Source organism: Chionomys nivalis, chromosome 3 (genome assembly GCF_950005125.1).
Source record: "Chionomys nivalis chromosome 3, mChiNiv1.1, whole genome shotgun sequence".
NCBI classification, from domain to species: Eukaryota; Metazoa; Chordata; class Mammalia; order Rodentia; family Cricetidae; genus Chionomys; species Chionomys nivalis.
Window position 1 is genome coordinate 62,552,743 of NC_080088.1, and position 25,308 is coordinate 62,578,050.

Consider the following 25,308-nt stretch of genomic DNA (forward strand, 5'->3'; position numbering starts at 1 on the left):
CACTACCTGACTGAAATTTCTTTTCTTAAAAGATACAGATTTTCAAAGCTTATTTTTCAAAAAGAAAGAAAATATTAAAGAAGACCGTATTTCCTAGAAAAGCTAAACTCTTTCTGCTGTGTACTTGTACAGTGCTCTTGTACACTGTAAAGAGTTGTCACTAATATTGGTTTAATCAGGAAGAGTAAGCAGGGCAACAACACTAAGAGAATTGAGAGAAGAAGAAAGGCAGTCACAAGCCAGATGCAGAGGAAGCAAGATGAGAATGCCTTACTGAGAAAAAGTACCAACACACATGGCTAAACATAGACAAGTATTATGGGTGAAATAGTTGTAAGCGCTAGTTAGTAATAAGCCTGAGCAATAGGCCAAATAGTTTATAATTAATATAAAACTCTGTTCATTTGGTACTGAATTGGTGCAGAACTGCGTGGGACAGAAACTTCTGTCTACATCTTTCCACAAAGAAAATCTTAAGACCTGCCTGGCTTCATTAGTACATCAATGAAATATTTAAGGGCCAAGTAATTACCAGTTCTATACAATTTCCAGAAAATTGAATAGAGGTAATGTTTCCCAACACATTTAATGAGCTTCACGTTACCTGGATACCCAAAATCAAAAACATTACAAAAGAGAGAGAGCTACACATTTCTTGAACATAGATAAACAATCTTGGCAAAAATTTTTTGTTGCTGTTTTTGGTTTTTCGAGACAGGGTTTCTCTGTGGTTTTGGAGCCTGTCCTGGAACTAGCTCTTGTAGACCAGGCTGGTCTCGAACTCACAGAGATCCGCCTGCCTCTGCCTCCGGAGCGCTGGGATTAAAGGCGTGCGCCACCACCGCCCGGCTTGGCAAAATTTTTACAGTGGTAATCCAACAGTGTTTTAAAAAGGCAATGGGTGAGGACCAAATACAGTAGCACACGCCTTTAATCCCAGCATTTGGGAGGCAGAGGCAGGCCATCTCTGAGTTCAAGGACAGCCTGGTTTGCAAAGTGAGTTCCAGGACAGACAGGACACAGGTTAAAAAAAAAAAAAAACAACCTGTCTGGGGGTGGGGGAAGCAAAAACCAAAAATAAATAAATACCCACCTTCATTGAACCGTGTTGTAGACTAGGGACTAGCCAATTTAATTAGGTTAAATAAATAAATAAATGAATAAGTAAATTGTCCAAATTTGAAAAGACATGCAAGCTTTTCCTTACTTTACCACAGCATGTTTCTTTATCCTGTGGTGTCCTCAAAAAAATTTAAAATAAGTAGAAGAAAGTCTCGGAATATAAGATCAGTCCTGAAGAATATGTTTTATTTTGTATTTTCTGGTGGCACTGACCCAAGATTGCAAGCATGCTAGGCAAGCAAGCTTTCTCTGAGCTGCATTCCCTAACACCCAAAACTGCCATTTTTAGTAGCATCAAAAATTAATAAGTATTCCTTTGCAGAAGTATGATGGAGGTAGTGGCAGGATCTGTATTCTGTTTTCCAGTACTAGCAGACATGGCTGAAAGAAAGACCTAATTAATACAGATTTGCTGTTGGTCATGGGTCAGAAGGCAAGGTGTCAATAAACTCTAAATTGATTCATAGAATTAAATGCAATTCCTGTCACAGTCCTAGAAGGCTTTTTGTAGAAATTTAAAATATTCTTAATTTCATATTATAATGTAGAGAACCTGAAATAATCCCAGCAGATTTGAAAAAAGTTAAAAGAAAAATAAGGACTTAGACTGTTCTTTCAATGTTTGTATGAGGATGACAGTAATCAAGGTAAACAGGATTGGCGTAATGATAGACAGATGACTTTAGGGGAGCAAAGCATCCAGAAATAGAACCACAGGTTTAGAAGCTGCAGGTTAGAGCACGAAGACGGAGGAGGAGAAGGAATTCCTGTTTGAATTTGCAAAGAATGTTATATTGATAGTGCAAAAAAAAAAAAAAAAATGGCAGTGAAGCCATAGGTAAGTTGGGTAATTTAAAGATGTAACATTTACAACCGTAACAAAAAGGAAAGTATACACCAGGTGTGGTGGCTCATGTGTTCAACCTTAATATCCGTAGGCTGATACCGAAGAATTACCATTAATTTGAGGCCATTGTAGGCTGAAGAATGAGGCCCTGTCTCAGAAAAGCAAGGTGGAGGAGGGAGGAGGGAAAGAAGGAAGACTTTAACTTGCTCAAGTGACCTCTGTAAATGTGTCTTTGAAGGCACCCTCCAGCAGGATGAATGTTTGTGTGCCAGTTTCCTGTCAGCCACTGTTCCCAGAATAGGATTCTTCTGCAATAACTTCATTCCTAATCAGTTTCAGAAAAAATACAAAATAATAAATCCCATAAATAGCCTTGTTTAAAGAGATTATTTTCTCTCCATGCCCTCTAGGAAGTAAAAAGAAAGAAAAAGAACGGCCAGAGATTTCTCCTCCATCTGATTTTGAACACACTATCCATGTTGGCTTTGATGCTGTTACTGGAGAGTTCACTGTAAGTTTACCTACTGGAGGTTTGTATATGGCAGTTAAACAGTGCTGACGGGTTGTGGGAACACTCAGTGAAAAGAAGCACTTACTGTACAAGTGTGAGGACCCAAGTTTAAATCCCCAGAATGCATACAACACAGAATACAGAAGTAATTGTGATACTCGTACAGTGTGATGGGAGACGAGAGTCTCTGAAGACTCCAGGGCAGCTAGCGTGGTATATGATGTAAGTAGTGAAAACAGGAGACCTTGTCTCCAGGTAGAAGACAGTGATGACTGAGATGATCCTCTGACCTCTGCAAATGTGCACATACTCAAGAAACAGAAAAAGCGTACTCAAGCATTTTTAGGATTAAGTTTTAAATCAGTTTTTCTCTCTGGTTTTTTGAGACATGATTATTATGTAACCCAGACTGGCTTCCTGTGAACTCATTTTGTTGTTGAGACTGGTCTTGAACTCAGCCCTCTTATCTCTGCCTTCTTGTCTGTGTGCTGGAGTGACAGCTGTGAGCTAACATGACTGGTGTTGAACTTTTCTATCCCATGTGATTAGTTCCTTTTCCTTTGTCGTCATTTCTTTAAAGCAAATTCTCACTACGATCCCAGTAAAGCCTGAAACTCTGAATGCTTCTGAGAGAGTGGGGTTACATGCTGACTATCATGACTAGTGTTAGTTATCAATTCTTACTGTTTTTTGCTTGTCATAAAAATATTAGTAATTGGGGCTGGAGATGTGGTTCCGAATTACATACATGCAGGCAAAACATTCATATTCATAAAATAACCTTTAAAGAAATTAGTAATTGGATGACCTTTTTCTCTAGAGAGTTGAGCCTATAAATTATAGTTATGAAAAAACAGATACAGAGAAATGGAATTTTAGGTCTAGGTAATGGCTCAGTTGGCAAAATGCTTGCTTTATAAGCATGAAAAGATCTGAATTCAGGTCCCTAAAACTCAAATAAAATCCAGATGCTATGCTGGGAGTGATCCTGCATTCCCATCCTACTTGTAACATTTTAGGTCAGTTGAAGACCCTATTTCAAACAAATGTTGGAAGCCACCTGAGGATCAAGCTAGAATCTGTCCTTTGACCACATAGTCCTTAAAAAAAAAAAAAGATTATACTTTTTGTCAGATATGGTAGCTCAAGCCTTCATCCCAGCTACAGAGTCTACAGGATAGCCAGGGCTACGCAGAGAAATCCTACCTCAAAAACAAGCAAATAGAAAAGCATATACTTTTATAATCCCAAAACTTAGGCACCTGAGAGTAGTATTGTGAGTTCCAGGCCAGGCTGAGCTATATAGTTAAAACTTTGTTTCAAAACTAATAAATAGGGACTATATAGAGATGGCTCAGTAGTTACTAGCACTTGTTCTTGTAGAGGACCTGGTTTCGATTCCTAGCACTCACATCACAACTCAAAACCATCCATGACACATACTGTACAGATAGACATATATGTGGACAAAACATTCATGCATACATCAAAAAAATAGTAACTTTAAAAAAAATCATTTTAGCCGAAAATTTATGTGTATTGGTTGGTTATCATTGATCTATGAAAATGTTCTTTATTAGAGCAATTCAAATCCTAACTGAATTGTGAATTTCTTCCTGTTAGGGCATGCCGGAACAGTGGGCGAGACTGCTGCAGACCTCCAACATTACCAAACTGGAGCAGAAGAAGAACCCTCAGGCTGTGCTGGATGTCTTGAAGTTCTACGACTCTAACACTGTGAAGCAGAAGTACCTGAGCTTCACTCCTCCTGGTAAGACACCAGACAGTGCCAGAGCCTTGCCAGATGAAAAGATTCCTCTGGGAAAGTAAAAACTGGAAGGATTGCTGTTGTCCCACCTCTCCTGCATAAATCTGCCTTTAGAGAGTGATGAGGTTGACCCACATCATGACTGAGTGTCCGGAGGTTGTATTAACCTCATCATTTTGCCAGATATGGAGTTGGTCGATGTTTTGACTCTGTTTATTTAATCTTTTCCTCTTTGTTGCTTTTAAATGACTTTCAACAGTAGAAGGCAAAAGGTCTGAATTAATAGACAAGCTCATGCTAGAGATGGTTATTGTTAGTGGTATAAATTGAAGTGAGTTTTATAAATAAATGGCAGGCTTTGAAATGAAATGCTTTTCCACTATTTTGAAAAACCAAAAAAAAAAAAAAGAAAAGAAAAATGCTTTTCTACTCTTCTGGGTGTGCTGAAAAACACCTTAATCCCATTACACAGAAGGCAGAGACAGGCAGGTCTTTGTGAGTTCAAGGCCACTCTGGTCTACATTTTGAGATCCGCACCAACCAAGGATACACAACAGTAAGACCCTGTCTCAAAGAAAAGAAGAAAAAAAAATCTGTTAAAAAATTGAAACTTCCTGGAGAGATGGCTCAGGGATTAGGTTAAGAAGTGCTAGTTGTTCTTTAAAGACCCAGGTTCAGTCCCCAGCACCCATGTGGTGCCTCATAATCATCCCTAACTCCAGTTCCAAGAGATCCAGTGCCACCTCTGACCTCTGGGGTCACCAGACACATGTTGTACATGCATGAAGACAGAATACATACGCACACGAAAGAAATGAAGTCTAAAACTGGAAAAGATTATGCAGGGATTATAGCAGATGTCAGGCCAGCCAGAGCTACATTGCAAAAACCCTGTCTGCCTTTTGTCCGTTTGTTTGTTTGTTTGTTTGTTTATCTATTTATCTATTTATTTATGGTTTTCTCTCTCAAATTGGTAATGTCTTTTCTGTTTCACATTTAGAGAAGGATGGCTTCCCTTCTGGAACACCAGCAGTAAGTTAATCATTTATTATAGTTTATATCCTAATTTAGGTTACCTAAAACAAATCTTTATTTTGCTTGCTAAAATATAAAAACAGATGTCATAGCTCATGTCTCTAACCTCATAACTCACCAACGTAGTGAATTCACTGCATATTTGAAGGACTGGATAGCTAGTAAGATCATGTCTTAAAAAACCAAAAGTAAAATAAAGTTAGCCATCAGATACATAACTACTTTTTTTTGTTGTTGTTTTAAGTTAGCTACTTGATTAGTTGAAGAGAAGAAGCCATATTAAGTAAATAGGATTTTGGTGGGCACTTTAAAGCCACTAAACTTTATAATGCCCTCCAAAGCAATTTAGCTACTTCTCCAGTGTTTCAATATCGAACTTGAATATGGTGAACTGAATGGCATAGTCTCTTCTCCTACCAGTACCATTCAGAGTATGATAAACTATGGCACATTCTAAGTAGTTAAAACATACCAGCACCTTTTCTTGCTTTATTAACTGGTAAACCAGGATCTTTCAAATGCCTCAAAGTGAGGTTTGTGTCTACATCATCCAGAGGACCTTTGCTTTGCTCCCATGAAGTCAGTTCCCTACTTAGAGAGCACTGTGTGTGCATCTGTAAAGGGCAAGAATAGTACTCAAGTGGTTCAGTGCTGGAGCAATTACAGCATACACAGGCCTTGGTTCAGTCGTTAGCACAGCCTCCTCCCCACTAAAAATTATATTCACCACATATATTCATTTACTTTTTAATTGATTGTATCAGAACCAGGAAAGTTTGATTGTTTTTAAATGAGCTGTTGAAAAAATAAACTTTTAAAAAAAATCCTTTTGTTTTTATTGAGCTATAGATTTTTCTTTAAAATATTTTAAAAGGGGAGTCACATTTTAACCTTTTAATTTTATTGGTTTACCCTCCTTTTTTGCTCATGTGATGAATGCAGCTGAATACCAAGGGATCAGAAACATCAGCAGTAGTAACAGAGGAAGACGATGATGATGAAGATGCTGCTCCTCCTGTCATTGCCCCTCGGCCAGATCATACAAAATCAGTGAGTGATTGGTGACCTGCACTGTGTGTTTGAAAACACTGGTCTGCATTTGACTTGCAGTTGTTTAAAGGCCCTCAAGCTTGAACTACTGTAGTCTGGAGAAACTGGTTAATTATCAGAACCTACTTTTTGGAGCTGATGAAATGACCAGCAGGTAAAAGTTGCTTACTACCAAGCCTGGCAGCTTGCATGCAGTCCCCAGGACCCACAGGTAGAGGGAGAGAACCAGTTCCTTCCAGTTGCCCTCTGACCACCTCATGCACATTCTGGTGCGTGTGTACATGCACACAATAAGCAAATTAAAATTAATAAAACTACTTTGAAAAGTAATGTCTTGAATAGGCTTGGTGGTGCCCATCTTTAATCCCAGCATGGTAGGTGGATCTCTGTGAGTTCAGGTCATAGTTTAGTGAGTTCCAGGCACTAGAGCTACATAACTCACTGGGTTTTTCTTTCTATATTTCTCTATTCCTCTATTCTAAGGAGGATCTATTTCTTTAGCTTTCTCAAGATAGATAACTATTATATCTAAAACTAAATCATTACTGTTCCCTGAATTATGTATTTTACCTTGCTCTCAAAGACTGTGTGTTTATTCAAGAGGCATTTAAGAGTGAAATTACTTACTAAGAGAATTTTAAGCATAGGGGCCTTAAGTAGAGACAAACAGTGAGAAGCTGCGCCAGTCCTGCTCTTCCCGCTGTGATGAGGTAGAATGCAGAGTGTGCTTTGCTGCCCTAGGACTCTGCTCTACTCTGCAGGCAGAGCTGAGACTGACGCGGTGGTAGAGCACTGTTACTTCTTTATGATTGAGGACTGGCTGTTGGAAAGGGAACAATCAGTGTCGTTTGTAAAACTTACGGGGGGAGGTGGTTAGAGTTATTTCAACATCAAGACTCTTATTCTTTTCTGTTCCTAAGCTGTGCTGGGTTTGTTTTGTTTTTGTTTTGAGCCAGGTTCTCATGTGGTCTAGGCAATATGTAGCTGAGGCTGGCCCAGAACTCTTGATCCTCCTGCCTGTTTCTCAGGCACCCAGATAGAGGTGTGTGTACCATCCCTGGCTGCAGGTGTGCTTTTTATTTATTTATTATTTTTATTTTATGTGTGTGACAATTTTGCCTGGGTGTGTGTCTGTGTACCACATTGTACCTGATGCCTATGGAAGTCAGAAAATGGCATCAGATCCTCTGGAACTGTGTTACAGATGGTTACGAGCAGCCATATGGGTGCTGGGAATTGAATCTGGGTCCTTTGGAGAAGTAACGTGTGCTTCTTTCATTACATTGTTGTCAGTTTGTTAGATATGGAATTTCATAGACCTATTTTGCTAGATACTTTCAAAATACATACATGCTGTGTCAAAAAAGATATTATGCATTATTTCCTGGTTACGTGTTTTAGGGAGGTGGGACTATTTATAACAGGGTCTTTTTGTAGCCCAAGCTCTCCTTGCTGTATCTGCCTCCTGAGTGTTAAGCTTACAGACATGTACACTATGCTTGGCAGTTATGTGTTTCTTTTTTTGTTTTTAAATATTTATTTATTTATTATGTATACAATATTCTGTCTGTATGCCTGCAGGCCAGAAGAGGGCACCAGACCCCTTTACAGATGGTTGTGAGCCACCATATGGTTGCTGGGAATTGAACTCAGGACCTTTGAAAGAGCAGGCAGTGCTCTTAACCGCTGAGCCATCTCTCCAGCCCCCATGTGTTTCTTGTGTGAATATACTGTCCCATTCTTCCAAACAGTGGGAAAAATAACTTATTGCTAAGCAAAAAAAAAAAGTCCAAAGGATGCATTTTCTGCTACCAAGACCATGTGATAATGTTTTCTCTCGAGTTTCAGCAATGAACTATTTCTTTGCAGATTTACACACGGTCTGTCATCGACCCTATTCCTGCTCCAGTTGGTGATTCTAATGTTGATGGTGGCGCCAAGTCTTCAGACAAACAGAAGAAGAAAGCCAAGATGACAGATGAAGAGATTATGGAGAAATTAAGTATGCAGACTATACTTTATTTTCTTAAAAACATTTGTCTCGGAGCTGGGGATAGTTGTTGCCTGGGGGAAGCACTTGCTTAGTGTATGCAAAACCCTTGGTCGGGGGCTGGAGAGATGGCTCAGTGGTTAAGAGCACTGGCTGCTCTTCCCTCTTCCAGAGGACCTGGGTTCAATTCCCAGACCCACATGGCAGCTCACAACTGTCTGTAACTCCAGTTCTAGGAGATCTGACAACCTCACACAGACACATACTCAGGCAAAATATCAATACACATAAAAATAAATAATTAAAAAAAAAACCTTGGTCCCTGCAGCCACATCCAAAGGACATAGCTTGACTCTGTCAGAGGGTTGCATATAGCTTCTTAATACAAACCTATAAAAGGGCACTTGCCGTCAAGCCTGATTACCTCAGTCCAACGTCTAGGATCCACATGGAGAAAGGAAAGACTCCGAAAGTTTTCTGACCTCCTTTTGTGGAGACATAAGTGTGCACCCATGCATATACATACACACTAAACAAAAAAGAAACATAAAATTGTTCCTAAAGAACACGACCTTCTGTAATATGTGTCAGCAAGGTAACAATAATATCTGTTCACAAATCTATAGCAGCTTCCAATAGCACTGACCCGGGGGGGGGGGTGGAGCTCAAGGAAAGACTCCTGGTAGATAGTGTTTAAATCATGGATGGGCTCTAGTTATTGCTTTTATTCCTTTTATGTATGAACCTGCTTTTACTGTGGCATTTTATAGAAATACATAATAATCCTTCTCTTAGGAAAGCTGCTACTTTGAAACAATAAACCAGAACAGTGGCTGCCAGCATTTAGTCATGACCTCTAGTTGTCTTGCCCCTCTTTTGCTGCAGATCTTTTTTCGGTATCTTACGGTGGGTCTTGGCTTTGTGTTTTATAGCTTGGAGGTAGAGTACTTAGGTAGATTATAACTTCGCTTCATGTATTCATGTATTGCCTTGAGCAGCTGACAGTGCTGAGATATTTTCTCCAGTTTTAATAGTAAATATGAGTTTTAATTATTTTTTCCTAATTTCTTGAATTTAGTATTTATTTCTTAATATATTGAAGTGTTGTTTTTTTCAAAATATTTGGTTTTTCTAAGTATATTAAAAGGTAGAAGATGGCTGGGCAATGGTGGTGCATGCCTTTTTATCCCAGCACTTAGGAAGCAGAGGCAGGAGGATCAACCAGCCTGGTCTATAGAGTGAGTTCCAGAACAGCCAGGGCTACACAGAGAAACTTTGTCTTGAAATACAAAAAAAAAAAAAAAAAAAAAAAAAAAAAAAAAAAAAAGTCTAACCTGATGGAAAAGTGTGCCACCACCTTTTATTGCTTATTTTTCTTTTTTTTTTTTTTTTTTTTTTGGTTTTTCGAGACAGGGTTTCTCTGTGGTTTTTGGAGCCTGTCCTGGAACTAGCTCTTGTAGACCAGGCTGGTCTCGAACTCACAGAGATCCGCCTGCCTCTGCCTCCCAAGTGCTGGGATTAAAGGCATGCGCCACCACTGCCCGGCTCTGCTTATTTTTCTTAATTTCTTTTCAACTTTAAAATTTTATGTGTATTAAGTGTTTTGCCTATATGTGTGTATATGCACTGCATGCATGCCTGGTGCCAGCAGAGGTCAGAAGTGGATGTTGCGTCCCCTGGAACTAGAGTTATGGGTGGATGTAAGTAAGCTACTATGTAGGTGTTAGGAATTGAACCCAGGTCCTGTGATTTTAACTACTGAGACAATTCTCTATCCCCTGCTTATTTTTCTTTAGTGTTGATTGTTTAAAGCAAATTATTTTTGAAACTTGGTGTATGGAAAAGTACTTTTATAATCGATGCAGGTTATTAAAAGGAATAATATCAAATTTTATTTATATTTAGTTTGCTTGACTGACTTCTAATTTTTGTTTTAAATAGGAACTATTGTGAGCATAGGTGATCCTAAGAAAAAATACACAAGATACGAAAAAATTGGACAAGGGTAAGTTCGATTCTATTGATACGATACTCAGTACTCATGGATATACAGAATCTACCCTCTGACACTGAACACTTCACTATTTTGGGTGGTACCTTGGGAGATTGTGTAAATAGAAACTGTACTTCTAATTGGGGTATAATGATGCATACTTGCAACACCATCACTTGAGATGCTGTGGCAAGATTGTTACAGACTGGAGCCCAGCCCATAGCCTGACCCTGTCTCAGAAAATAAATAGACTGAGCAGTGGTGACACATGCCTTTAATCCCAGCACTCAGGAGACAGAGGCAGGCGGATTCTCTGTGAGTTCGAGGTCAGCCTGGTCTGCAGAGCTAGTGCTGTTACCCAGAGAGACCCTGTCTTGAAAAACCAAAAAATAAAATTAAATTAAATTAAAATTAAAAAAATAAAAATAATCCAGCACTGATTAGTAGTAACTTTGTATTGTCTGTCCTCCCTCCCTCTTTCTCTCTCTCTGACCCTCATCTCTTCTTCACGTCCTCCATCATCATCATCATCTTCAACAAAGCTCCCTGTGTAGCCCAGGCTGATCCCACACTCACTGTATAATCCAAGTCCTAGTAATCGTCTGTCCTTAGCTTCCCCAGTGCTAGGACTAAAGGTGTGTGTCGCCGTGTGTGGCTTTCATTGCTTTTTCCTGTATATCATTTTCCATAGGTGGTGAGGTAGAAAAATTGCACATATATAATGTATTTTAAAGACAGTTTATTTATTATTTATTTACTTACTGTTTTATTTCCAATCTTTTTTTTTTAAAGATTTATTTATTATGTATACAGTATTCTGGATATTCTGTCTGCATGTATGCCTGAAGAAGGCACCAGATCTCATTACAGATGGTTGTGGCCAGCATGTGGTTGCTGGGAACTGAACTCAGGACCTTTGGAGGGGCAGGCAGTGCTCTTAACCACTGAACCATCTCTCCAGCCCTTATTTCCAATCTTAATTTAACACTGATTTTAATAACAAAAAAATAGAAAGTCACCATTTGTTTTCAGTGCTGGAGCGTAAACCTCAAGCCTTGTGCCTGCTGGGCAAGGGCTTTACTACTAAGCTACATCTCAGGCTTCCTACCTTTGTGTTTTTACATAATAATTGGTAAGTTACACAGTAATAGTGATGAATGAACAAGAATAATACTTAGGAATGACAGTCACAGATTCAGTGTTGAAATTGCAGAGTGCTGAGATTAAAGGTGTGTGCCAACATGCCCTGCCACTCAAGCATAGAAGGAGATTTTTGAGGATGTGCTGTTTTCTGCTACTACTGCTTCTCCTCCTCCTTCTCCCTCTTCCTCTTCTTCCTCCTCCTCCTCTTCTTCTCTTCTTCCTCCTCCTCCCCTCCGCCCTCCTTTCTTCTTCTTTTCTTTTATTTTTATAGGTCTGAAAAATTTGTGTTTGAGTTTTGGCCACAAGGATCGCCTCACTGTTTTCTCCCCTCTTTTCGTTTTAGGAGTATTAGTCTAAGATGTTGAATCCTTTTTCAGTTGTTCAAAGCCTGAAGTGTTTGAATACTGTAAATGGTGTAACTTAAGAACTTAATTCTATTCTTTTTTTTTTTCCTACAGGGCTTCAGGTACAGTTTTTACTGCAACTGATGTAGCACTGGGGCAAGAGGTAGCTACTGTTTAAGTCTTCATGTTAACTATTTGTGTAGAGAGAAGGAATAATGAATAGAACCATGTTGTGGGTCATGGAGTGTATATGCTTATCTGTACATAAATGTGTAGTAACCAAAGGCTATCCTCACCAAATAAGTGAGGCTGGTTGACCAGGGAACCAGGGGATCTGTCTATGTGGACTTCCCCAGCTCTGGATGTATAGATACGTGCCACCACAAAAGGTTTTGGGATGGAAGGAACTGAGATCTTTGTACTTGGAAGTGCTTTAGCAGCTGAGCTGTCTCCTCAGCCCTAGAATGTAATGTATTAGAAGAATTGATCTAGTTTTAGCAACAGTTATTATGTTAGGGGAAAAAAGATGAATTTGTATAGGATCACGAATAAGGAAATATTTTTAAATATTTGCTAGTTTAGAATTTTTTTTAAAAAGTAATTCCTTGTATAGACTGACCTTAAGTTGGTTAGTAAACTTCAGAATAAATCTAGGGTCACTGAGATAGTTCACCAACACAGAGCCCACACACATAAAACAAACAGAATTTCATTTTTAAATGTTTTAAATACAAATTCATATATAATTTAGAATCTGTATCACAAAACATTGTAGATAGGCAGTATACATGTAAAAACATCATGTATGAATAAGTCACAATCTCACTGTGTAAGGTATACATATATAACTAGCTAATTGGTGCTTGTAACTCAGTCAGAGAATTAGGAATGCTGTTTTGATGTTTCAAATATGTTTCTATTATAGGTTGCTATTAAGCAGATTAACTTACAGAAACAACCAAAGAAGGAATTGATCATTAATGAAATTCTGGTGATGAAAGAATTAAAGAATCCCAACATAGTCAACTTCTTGGACAGGTAAATACAAATATTTTCTTTTTTTTTTTTTTTTTTTTTTTAATTTTCGAGACAGGGTTTCTCTGTAGCTTTGTAGCCTGTCCTGGAACTACCTCTTGTAGACCAGGCTGGCCTCGAACTCACAGAGATCCGCCTGGCTCTGCCTCCCAAGTGCTGGGATTAAAGGCGTGCGCCACCACCGCCCGGCTCAAATATTTTCTTGAAAGTTGAGATCAACTCGGGGTAGTGATTCGTGACCATAACTCCAGCATTGGAAGACGTGAATGAGTGAAAGTCAGAAATGAGAAAGGGAGGCTGAAGAAATAGCTCGTGCTCTTCATGAGCACACACCCAACACCCACATGGCAACTTACAACTTCCTGTGACTCCACCTCCTCTTTGGGCCTCTGTTAATACTCACATAGTGCACATAAGCTCAGTGAAGCAAACATACACATAAATTACATAAATAAATCTTAAAACATAAAAAATGAAAAACATACATTGGGATAAAAATATGGGCATTTGTGGTTGGAGAGATGACTGAGCAATTAAGAGCCCTTGCTGCCTTTTAGAGGACCAAGGGTTGGTTCCCAGCACCCACGTAATGGCTTATGCCCACCTGTGACTCTGGTTCTAGGGCATTCAGCTCTCTCTGCATGCATACATACACGTAAGCAAAACACACAAAACAAATTTAACAATTAGTACTTAACAGTCTTCAAAAAACAAAAGAAAAAAGCAAAAACCCAGAAATTTGTAGTTTCATTATTTGGTACAGGCATAGCATTTTAGATTGAGATACCCCTGCTGAAAAGAAAGCCAAAAGGAGGAGGGGAAGAAAGGTGAAAACTGCACACTGCAGTCGAGAGGACATTGCCATGAAGGATGGCCGGCAGTGCTTGTGTTCATGGAAATGAGCAGAGCAGAGGCACTAAGGAATGGCTGGCTGTGATTCATGCTGTGATCTCAGAGAGGACTAGCCACACAGTTTTTAAACTGTGAGTACAGTTTTTGTTTTATATAACCCAGGAAAGCCTCAGGCTTGCCATGTGCCTGCTTTGGTCTCAGGAAGCTGGGGTTATAGCATTATTAGATAAATAGTGAATGATAGTATAGGTTGCATTAGAGATAATAGATTAAAGATGGTTTTCTTCTGTATTTAAATTTGCTTAGAATAGGGGAAAGATATTATGAGACTTTAATCCGTATTTGTAAAGACTGTATTAAAAGAAACAAAATTTTCAGGTCCATTTCCTTGCTTGCTTTTTGGAATCTCTTTTTATTTTTTGAAATTATAATTGTATCAGTTATCCCATCTCCTTTTAAGAACTTTTTATTTATGTGTATGTGTGTGCCTGCTTGTCTATGTACACTAATTCACAAGATGGTACCTAGAGAGGCCAGAAGAGTGTCAGAACCGAAGACTGAAGAGAGTCACTATGAGCCACTGCTGTGGTGTTGGAACAAACTCTGGTCCTCTGGAATGAGGATTTCCCCTCTCGTTCTCCAGCTGGAGAGATGACTCAGTGCTTAGGAGCACTGGCTGCTCTTCCAGAGGTCCTGGGTTCAATTCCAAGCACCCACATGGCAGCTAACATTGTCTCTAACTCTAGTCCTATGGGATCCAGCACCTTCTCTTGCCTCTAGGCTGTTCATCGGTGCACAGACACACACAGAGGCAAAACACCCATATACATAAATTAATTTTTAAAATTTTTAAATAAAATATTATTCCACATCAACATAGAATGAAAGTTTAGACAAGCCCTAAACTTTGGGGTCATTGATTTGTTTGACTTAGGATTTTGTTCTTGTCAGTAACTATCTGTGTGACCTTGGATGAGTTACTGAACATTTTCCAAATCTCCCACTTTGTTTGCCTTCCCTCACCCCACACAAACATACAAGGGGAAGAATCTTATATTTTCTTTTTGTTTGTTTTTTGAGAGAGGGTGTTTGAACTTGCAGCTCCCTACCTCAGTGGCTACCTAGCTTGCCTCAATGAAATAATTTTCTCTCTCTATATATATATTTGTTGATTGATTGGCAATTCTTATATTGAATTTTTTGGTTGTTTTTTTTTTGGAGACAGGATTTCTCTGTAGCTTTGGAACCTGTCCTAGAACTAGCTGTGTAGACCAGGCTGGCCTCGAACTCACAGAGATCCGCTTGCCTCTCCCTCCCAAGTGCTGGGATTAAAGGCGTGCGCCACCACCGCCCAGCCAATATTTGGCTATTCTAATTGCTATAACAGATTTATACACTCAAACAAACAATGTAGGCAAGCTATAACATTAAAATGATCCTAAAACTTTTTTTTTTCTGGCTTTCATTTGTTTTGTTTGAGACAGAGTCTATACAGCCAGCCCTTCTGGCCTCATTCAGGGCAATCTTGGTAACTGCTTTCTAAGTGTTGGGATTGTAGATGTCTACTACCTCACCCGAATGAGGACTTCTTAATTTTTTTTTTTTTTTTTTTTTTTTTTTTTTCAAGACAGGGTTTCTCATAGTTTTTTTTGGTTCCTGTCCTGGAACTAGCTCTTGTAGACCAGGCTGGCCTCGAACTCACAGAGATCCGCCTGCCTCTGCCTCTCGAGTGCTGGAATTAAAGGCACCACCACCGCCCGGCTTAATTTTTTTTGTTTGTTTCATTTTTTTTTTTTGATTTTTTTTCAGATAGGGTCTCACTACATAGCTCTAGCAGTTCAGAAACTGTGTAGACCAAGCTGGGCTCAAACTCACAGAGATCTAGTGCTGGGGTTAAAGATCTGCACACCACACTCAGCTGAGAACATCTTAATTTGTGCTGTTATACCTGTCTAGTGCTCTTCCTAGTTCTCAAACTGTTGGTTCTTTGGTTTTATTACATTGTGTTTGGCATTTTAATTCCACAACACAGAGAGCCATGTTCTTAGAAAAAAGTAAAAACACATGTGTATTTTCTTCTGTTTCCAGTTACCTGGTAGGAGATGAGTTGTTTGTGGTGATGGAGTACCTTGCTGGTGGCTCACTCACTGATGTTGTAACAGAAACCTGCATGGACGAAGCGCAGATTGCAGCTGTGTGCAGAGAGGTGGGTTTGCAGCCTTTGATGTTAGGGTATGCACTTAGCCAGGGTGAAGAAAGAAAATTTTTTTGTGTGCAGAGACTTTTTCTCTGTATACTTTTTGTGGTTTGTTTATTTGTTTGTTTCTGTTATTTCATCCAAGATAAGAGTGTCAATCCTGCTGGATGTGGGGGTGCATGGGGAGAACTCCATAAATTGACACCAACCAGGATGCAGAGTGAGACTCTGTCTCCAATAAAAACAACAAGAACTTTAGCCCTTTCCTTCCTGTGGAAGATAATTTGGGAACAAGACATGGTCCTGTGAGGTATAGAAGTCACAGGCAGACTTCAGCAGTGTGATTATCATCCAGATAGGACGCTTTCCAGAGGAGAATGGGATACCATTGAAAAATGTGTGAATCAGTAGTAGAATCTAGAACCAATGTTACAAACAAGATCAAGATGTTTATGCTTACAAATCTGTGCAGAGCCCCTGGCTTTAGTAAGACCACTAAAAGTGAAGAAACTAGTTATTTATGTACATATTTTTAAGTTTTATTACATTTTTACTGTATATGTATGCATATGTGTGCGCATATGCATACCGTGACACATACATGGAAGTCAAGACGACTTGTGGGAGTTTGTGCTGAGTTCACAGGACTCTGTTGGCTCTCTGTGGTTTGATGCAAATGTGAACTCGAAAGATTGCATATAGGTCTTTTTCAGCTTGTACCAAAGGTGATTAAAAGACAATTCTGAGAAAATATCAACTGGCTGCTATGTTAAGACAGGGCCTCATGTGAATCCTGCTGGTCTCAAACAATGTGCAGGAGGATGACCTGGATGAGATCCTCTGAATGCTGGAATTACTGTGTGCACCACTATGCCCAGGCGTCACGCAGTGATGGAGTTCTACCCACTGCTTCATGTACTCTACCAGCTGAGCTCTGTAATAGTTCCAAATAGCATAATCCCTTAAAGGGTATGCTGGTCACTTAAAAGCTGGCTAAAATTTAAAAATTTGTGTTTCGTTGGTTTTTCTAGTACTTCTCGGTTGATCTCACAGTTTTAGAAATTCTGTTGTCCAGTCACTTTGATCTTATGTGCCGGGATGTTAGAGCTGCGTCAGATTTGTAAATTTGTATAAATATTTTCCAACCCCTTTTCCTTCCCAAGAAATTCATTAGGTGTACTGAGATAGATCTATCTCTCCCCTCTCCCCAAATGAGCAGTTGATAGTCAGGCATGGTGATGCACCTTTAATCCCAGCAGAGAGGCAAGAGGATCTGAGTTCAAAGCCAACATGGTCTACAGAGCAAGTTCCAGGGCAGCCAAGAATACAGAGAGACACTGTCTCAAAAAGCAAAAGAAGAGTAGTTGAGATTGTTAGTTGTTATAATTGGTAGATAAAGTTTGTTCTACTCTGATGGGAATAATAAAAATACAATTGACATTTCCCAGATTTACAATTTACAGTCTCCTTTGGGATAAGATTTTTAGTTGCTATAAATGGTGCATAAAACTGGAAGGGGGGCACACACCTTTAATCCCAGCACTCGGGAGGCAGAGGCAGGCGGGCGGATCTCTGAGTTTGAGGCCATCCTAGTCTACAAGAGCTAGTTCCAGGACAGGTTTCAAAGCTACAGAGAAACCTGTCTTGAAAAAAAAAAAGGAGGGGTGTATGTGCATAAACTTTGTTACACTCTGATGGAAATAATAAAAAATACAACTGATTTTTCTCATATTTACAATTTACAGTCTTCTTTTATATTTAAAAACACTGGACCAGGTTTTATTTTGTTTGAGGTATTATTTATTTTGTGTGTATGGGTGTTTTGTCTGCATATTATCTGTGTTGGCTTGCATGCAGTACCTGAGGATCCTCTGGGGCTGGAGTCACAGTTGCCCTGGTGTGAACCCCGGCTCTCTGGAAAAGCCACCAGTTCTCTTAGTGGCTGAGTCATTTCTGTATCCCCCGAAAATCTCATTTTCTGTTTAAGGAAGGGAGAAACTTTGTCTTTTATACTCAGTGCATCAGGAAAGTTTGTTTGTTTATTTATTTTTACTTTTATGTCCATTGGTTTTTCCTTGCATGGTTGACAAGTATGAGGGTGTTGGATCTTGGAGTTACAGACAATTGTGAGCTGCTATGTGGGTGCAGGGAATTGAGCCCGGGTTCTCTGGAAGAGCAGTCAGTGCTCCCAACCACTGAGCCATCTCTTCAGCCCCAGAAAGTTACTTTTTTATACTAAGGATTCTTTATTTTGTTTTTGAGGTGCTGGCATTAAAGCCCAGAGCCTCGTGCATACTAGTGCTGTGCCACTGAACCCTACCACTGCCCTCTCCTTTTCTCAGACTGTGGATATAGTTTAATATGAACTCCATCATGAAAGCATGAAGACATTAGCTTAGACCTCAGTGAAACCCTGAACAGGGACAAACTACCCAAATCTTCACTACTTAGTCTGTGACTTTGAGGTAGCTATGGTTCTAATGGGAATAATCACAGATTTACTCTGTGTATGTGGAGGGAGGAAAAGGAGAGAGAAGAAGGTCTTACTGTGTAGCTCTGCCTACCCTTATAAAAATCCTCCTTCCTCTGCCTCCTAAGGGCTGGGACTAAATGCTGGGACCTCCATGCCTCTGCCTGGTCACAATCCACTTAAGGTTAAGATAATTTCTCAAAAGCCTGTGTGTGCTTACCAAGTGCAGTGTAACTTTACGCGTTTAAGCCTGAAAAGACCTAGAAGTTAAATAGGCCCAGTCATCATTTTATAAGCAAAGCTACTGAAGACTAAGTATTGAAAACCAGTGGGAAGATGGCACAGTAGTTACAAATGCTTCCTGAGCTTCCAGAGGACTGGAGTTTAGTTTCTAGCGCCATGTCTGGCAACTTTCAACTGCCTGTAACTCCAGCTTCAGAGGATCCCATTCCCTCTTCTGACCTCCAAAAGCACTGAACCTGGTGCACAACTACTTTTCCCACACACACATTAAAAAATCAGTGGGGAGAAAGTCTCCAGGTATGGTGACTTGTACCTGTAGTCCTGGCACTTTGTGAGGCTGAGACAACAGGGTTACTAGGAGCTCAGAGCCAGCATGGGATACAGAACAAAAACCCTATCCTGTCCACCTACCCCTCAGGAAAATAGATGAGACATTATTTAATACACCTGGAATAATAACCCGTCTCTGTAATCCCAGCACTGTGGAAGTAGAGGAAGGGGGATCAGGAGCTCTGAACATTCTCTGCTACTCAGTAGAGTTCAAGGGCAGACAATGGGAGACAATTTTTCTTTTTTGAGGCTATTTATTTATTTGTTCATTCATTCATTATTCATTCATTCATTCATTCGTCAGAGACAGAGTTTCTCTGTGTAGCCATAGCTGTCCTGGAATTTTCTGTAGACCAGGATGAACTCAAAATTCAGAGATCCACCTATCTGCTTCCCGAGTGCTGGGATTAAAGGCCTGCGCCACCAATGCCTAGCTGCTTTTCTTGTTGTTTTTTTTTTAAAACAGTGTTGCTTTGTACAGCCCAATTTGGGCTGTCCTGGAGCTCTCCATTCTCCTCCCTCAGCCTCCCAGGGCTGAGATACAGGCATGTTAGATACATCATGCACAGCCAAAGCTGTAGTTTTTGTTTGTTTTTCTTTCTTTGCAGGTGAAAGGACATCTTTTCTCTCCCAGTGTTAAATCTTGGAGGGCTTCTACCAGGCAGAGCAATGTGCCGACCCTCGTACTGTGCGTGACCTCTCTTGGACTTGTTGGGTCGTTTCATTGATAGGTGTTTTCTCTGTTCAGTGTTTACAGGCCTTGGAGTTTTTACATGCTAATCAAGTGATCCACAGAGACATCAAAAGTGACAATGTGCTTTTGGGAATGGAAGGCTCAGTTAAACTTAGTGAGTAGCAATGAAGTGACATTTCAATGTATCTGTGATTGGCTGTGAAGGGTGGTGGCTTGTTAAATGTGCCTTGTGAACCCAGTACTTGTGTTCATGGCAGACCTTACTGCTTGATGAGTATTTTGAGCAAATCACTTTGTGTCCCTTTGTTTTGTTTCATATGAACAATAAGAAAAATACTAATGTTGGAAATTATTTTTGAAAATTGAAATAAAACAAAGTGATATCCAGAGGATTGTTGTCTGGGCTACCCTGATAGGATTCTTCTCTGTAGGAAATGTGATTGGGTATAATTTTTTGGAGTGTTTTCTCAGCCTGCCCCTTCACCCTCAGGGAATGTTTGGAGACTGTCTGACCAGAAAAAAGACCTTGTGTGACCTTGACCTCAGGGTGACAAGAAATAGGTTTCCTGGGCTGAACTACGGTGGCGGTGGCGTACTCCTTCTTGAACTCAGAGATCTGCCTGTCTCTGCCTCCCAAGTGCTGGGATTAAAGGCATGTGCCACCAGTGCCCAACCTCGCTCATATTTTTTATACGAAGTAAAATTAAAGTCTAAGGGTAACAAGTTCACAGTCAGTGGATGCCAAATAGACATGGTAGCACATACTACAATCTCAGCAATCAGAAGGCTGACTTATAGGGGGCTCACAAATTCAGGGTCATTTTAGGGGAAGTTTTGTTTTCTTGTTATTTTTGTTTTTGTTTTGAGACAGGGACTCACTATGTAGTTCTGTCTGTCCTAGCACTCACTGTGTAAACCAGACTAGCCTCACACAGAGATATACCTGCCTCTGCTTCCTTTTCGGTTGCTGGGATTAAAAGGCGTGTGCCACTGTGACTTGTTTTCAAGTCATTCCTGACTACGTTTTGTATTCAAAGCCAGCCTAGGCTATCTGAAACCCTGTCTGAATAAAACCTAAAAAATAAGGTTTAACCTTATTTTAAAAAATAGTTTTGCCGGGCGGTGGTGGCGCACGCCTTTAATCCCAGCACTTGGGAGGCAGAGGCAGGTGGATCTCTGTGAGTTCGAGACCAGCCTGGTCTACAAGAGCTAGTTCCAGGACAGGCTCCAAAACCACAGAGAAACCCTGTCTCGAAAAACCAAAAAAAAAAAAAAAAAAAAAAATAGTTTTAACAAGAGAAGGAAAGAAAAGGATTATAAATTCTCATCCCAGCTAGTGCAGTGTCAGGGACTACCGTTGAGTATCTTGTTCCTTGAACGTAGATGAGACAGTTGGAGCATCTTTCCTGTGCAGTTACAGTTAAGTATGGTCTTTTTAGCCGGGCGATGGTGGCGCACGCCTTTAATCCCAGCACTTGGGAGGCAGAGGCAGGCGGATCTCTGTGAGTTCGAGGCCAGCCTGGTCTACAAGAGCTAGTTCCAGGACAGGCTCCAAAGCCACAGAGAAACCCTGTCTCGAAAAACCAAAAAAAAAAAAAAAGTATGGTCTTTTTCTAGGCCTTCTGCTGAGTTGGATGCATAATAATTCCAGCTTTAGCTGTTCTTTAAAATTCTTGCTGGCCAGGTGGTTCAGTCAGTAAAGGTGTTTGCTGTCAAGCCTGGCAACCTGAGTTCGGTTCCTAGAACCCACATGTTGAGAGAAAACAAACTCTTGAAAATTGTCCTCTGAACTCCCATGTGCTCTGTGACACATGCACCCCGCATACTCAAATAAATGTTCAAAGAAACTATTAAAATACAGCAACCTGTACCAGGCAGTGGTCATGCACATACCTCTAATCCCAGCACTCAGTAGGCGGAGACAGGCAGATCACTGTGAATTAGCGGCCAAGTTGATCTATAGAGTGAATTCCAGGACAGCCAGAGCTGTTTCCCAGAGAAACCCTGTCTCAAAAAAAATAAAAATAAAAATAAATAAAATAAAATAAAAAGTAAAAAGAAGAAAGAAGGGAGGGAAGGAAAAAAGAAATTAATTCAGTTTCCATGTCCTGAACATTGCTAGATTTAATCATTGCGTTTAGGTTTTTGGGTTTGTTTATTTGGTTTGGTTTTTTGAGACAGGGTTTCTCTCTGTAGCCCTGACTGTCCTGAAACTCAGAGAGATCTACCTGCCTCTGCCTCATGAGTGCTGGGTTTAAAGGCGTGCACCACCAGTTTCTGGCTCGCTGCATTTAGTTTTATTGTTCACCTTGGATAATTTTTTTTCTTTCTTTTTCTATTTTCTTTTCTTTTTTTGGATAATATTTTTACCACTTTCAATTTCAACTCTTTAGAATAAAATTAGTTATTAAGAAGAAAATACCTGATAATGTGTACTTTGTTGTCAAAAGTAAATGTGAAAATTACTAGTAAATAATGTCCTCAAATTTTGAACTCACTCTCCTTTGCTTCGTTTTTACATTTTTTCCAGAGAAGGGGGTGGGTGATGGGATGCAACCATGTCTGCTGACGTGAACTGATGAAGCATCCCTTGATGCCATTAACCCTGGTACTCTGCTTTCTTTTGTAGCTGACTTTGGCTTCTGTGCCCAGATCACCCCTGAGCAGAGCAAACGCAGTACTATGGTTGGAACACCGTACTGGATGGCACCAGAGGTGGTTACACGAAAAGCCTATGGCCCCAAAGTTGATATATGGTCTCTGGGCATCATGGCTATCGAGATGGTTGAAGGAGAGCCTCCATACCTCAATGAAAATCCTCTGAGGGTAAGACTAATGAAACACTAGCTTTACTGTAAGAAAACTCTTTGCTTCCCTTCTTTAAAAGGGCTTTACATTTGTTTGTTTGTTTGTTTGTTTGTTTGAGTGGAAGGGGCACATATGTGCCATAGCATGTTGAAGGTCAGAGGACAACTTGTGGGGATGGCTTCTCTCCTTAACTCTTAGGCTGTCAGATTAGGCAGCAAGTGTCTTTACCTGGTGTCATCACTCAGGCCAAGGAAGAAGTACTTTTCTTCAAAACATATTATGTACTTGTTTGTGTCAACCATTGGAAAAGAATTTAGAATATGGTTGGTGAGATATAATCTCTTTTCCTGTATCTAAAAATTATATTGCCTCTGAATTAAGGTGTAGAGTTCAAAATTTTGTAGATTTTGGGTAGTGAGTCAAACAGTTTTGTTTATGTGAATGTAATCGCTTTTCTGCAGAGCTGAAATACCTTAGATTTTGGTTTTTTCTTTGTTGTTGTGTGTAGAGATTGCTTTGTAGCTGAGGATGACTGTGAATTTCTGATTTTCCTGCCTTTGGAAAACACTGGACATGCAGAAGTGTACCAGCCACCCAGTTTTATGTGCTGTGGAGAACCGGACCCATGGCATCATGCATGCTAAACGCACTATTAATTGAGCCATACCCCCAGCCCATTAGGTGCCTTTTCCTACACATTTAGGTATCCTGGATATAGCAAGGTTATCACCAATGAACCTTGGCTGCTATGTCCCAAAGATGAGAAAAGTTAGATCTCTGAGGTAAGATGCCTAAATGGTAATGTTAAAATCTGTATTCCAGCAAAAGAATAGACTGAGCTGAGTATTCTAGGAACTGAGGGATGGATTCTACCACTGTTTCCTCCCTTCAAATTTCCTAACAGTAGCTCAGGCCTATAATGTGGCATCAAGAGGCTGAGGCAGGAGGATAGCCACAAGTTTTGTTTTTTTTTTTTTTGCCAAACATTTATTGATTTTTTTTTTTTTAACAGACCAGTTGTTTCAACAAGAATGTCTTTAAGGTAGTATTAAGCCTCAAATGACTGTGGGCTGATAAGTCTAGTTAAGAGACTTCTATAAATTTGCCCTCTGTTCATACATCTTCCCCTTTCCTTCTTCCATCACCTTGTGAAGTCTTGCTGGACCCAAACAAGAAAGATGTTTACAGGGTCTTGAGTAGGTTCCCTCTAAACCAACATGTACAAAAGTAGTAATATTCTCAAACTCAACAAAACTTGGGGAAGTGGAACAGAACTCTACAAATCACAGCAGTTTTAAATTGGAGTTGTTTGAGAAACACCTTGCTTTAGCTTCATGAAATTTTAAGTGGAATAACCACAAGTTTGAAGCCATTTTCATCTACATAGTGAGTAGCCAGAGCTACAAAGCCAAGATGCTGTCTCAAGAGAAAAGGGGAGGGTCAGGAGAGATGCTCAGTTAAGAGCACTGGCTGTTTTTACAGAGGACCAGGATTAGGTTTCTAACACTCACATGGCAATTCACAACCATCTATAACTCTAGTTTCAGGAGCTACAACATCCTTTTCTGGCCTCTGCAGGCTCTAGATATACAGACACATGATATACAGACAAAACAACCATACACATGAAACATAGTAAAATTTAAAGAGAGAGAGTGACAGGTGAGTGGGGTTATTTTCTAGTGTGAACATTCGCTGTGCTACAATAAAATTAATACTGATCTAGTCATGGGAAATGAAATATATCCTGGAATAAGAAAAGGAGAATAGCCAATTGATGGTGGAACACCTTTAATCCTAGCACTGATGAGGCAGAGGCAGGCAGATCTCTGTGAGTTTGAGCCAGCCTGGTCTATAGAGTGAGTTCTAAGATAGTCAGGGCTACACAGAGAAACTGTCTTGAACCGCCCTCCCCATCTCTCCCCCCAAAAAGTAAACAAAAAGAAGGAGAATAAATGGAGTAGGGGAACCTTGCGTGAAAGACTCTTGATTGGAGCCGGGCGGTGGTGGCGCACGCCTTTAATCCCAGCACTCGGGAGACAGAGGCAGGCGGACCTCTGTGAGTTCAAGGCCAGCCTGGTCTACAAAGGGAGATCAGGACAGGCTCCAAAGCTACAGAGAAACCCTGTCTCGAAAAACAAACAAACAAAAAAAAAAAACAAAAAAAGACTCTTGATTGGGAACACTACGAACCTATATGAGTTAGTAAGTGGTATTTTTTACCTTATTTGGGTTTTTTCTTTGTGTGCTTGGGGCTAAGGCACTGTTAAGTTCAGCCTGGCCTAGAGCTTGCTGTGCATAGACCATGTAAGCCTCCTGCCTCTTTATTTGGAATGCTGAGATCTGTTGACTGATATTTCTGTCCCACCAGGTCCCACAGCCGTTTAGTCCCAAATAAGCACACAAATGTCTACATTAGTCATAAACTGATTGGCCCATTAGCTCAGGCTTCTTAATAACTCATATAACTTAGATTACCCCATAATTGTCTGTGATAGCCACATGCCTTGCTACCTTTTTCGGCAAAGCAGTCACATCTTCCTTGCTCTGTGTCTGGCTTCCTCTCTCTGGGTGACAACTGTTGACTGAAATTTCCCTCTTCCCAGAATTCTCATTGCCACGCTTCTACTTCCTGCCTGGCTACTGGCCAATCAGTGTTTATTTAAAATACAAGTGACAGAGTACAGACCGTTGTCCCACAGGAAGATTCCATGCCCAGTTTAAGCAGATGTCAGTTTTAAGAGATGTCAGCCATATTTTTTCTTTTTTCTTTTACAAAGTGGTTTCTCAGGGGATGGAGAGATGGCTCAGCAGTTACGAACATTGCCTGCTCTTCCAAAGGTCCTGAGTTCAATTCCCAGCAACCACATGGTGGC

At 40.1% G+C, this 25,308-nt stretch overlaps 1 protein-coding gene across 1 annotated transcript in view; it reads left to right on the forward strand.

Moving 5' to 3' along the window:
- Pak2 (p21 (RAC1) activated kinase 2) overlaps positions 1-25,308 on the forward strand; it is a 69,292-nt gene that overhangs the window by 36,671 nt on the left and 7,313 nt on the right. Inside the window, exons 3-13 of the mRNA XM_057764349.1 lie at positions 2,380-2,480; positions 4,104-4,251; positions 5,249-5,280; positions 6,226-6,333; positions 8,203-8,335; positions 10,265-10,328; positions 11,918-11,966; positions 12,729-12,841; positions 15,779-15,896; positions 19,679-19,778; positions 22,254-22,450. Coding sequence (XP_057620332.1) covers positions 2,380-2,480; positions 4,104-4,251; positions 5,249-5,280; positions 6,226-6,333; positions 8,203-8,335; positions 10,265-10,328; positions 11,918-11,966; positions 12,729-12,841; positions 15,779-15,896; positions 19,679-19,778; positions 22,254-22,450 — 1,163 coding nt within the window. The remainder of the gene's footprint in view (positions 1-2,379; positions 2,481-4,103; positions 4,252-5,248; positions 5,281-6,225; positions 6,334-8,202; positions 8,336-10,264; positions 10,329-11,917; positions 11,967-12,728; positions 12,842-15,778; positions 15,897-19,678; positions 19,779-22,253; positions 22,451-25,308) is intronic.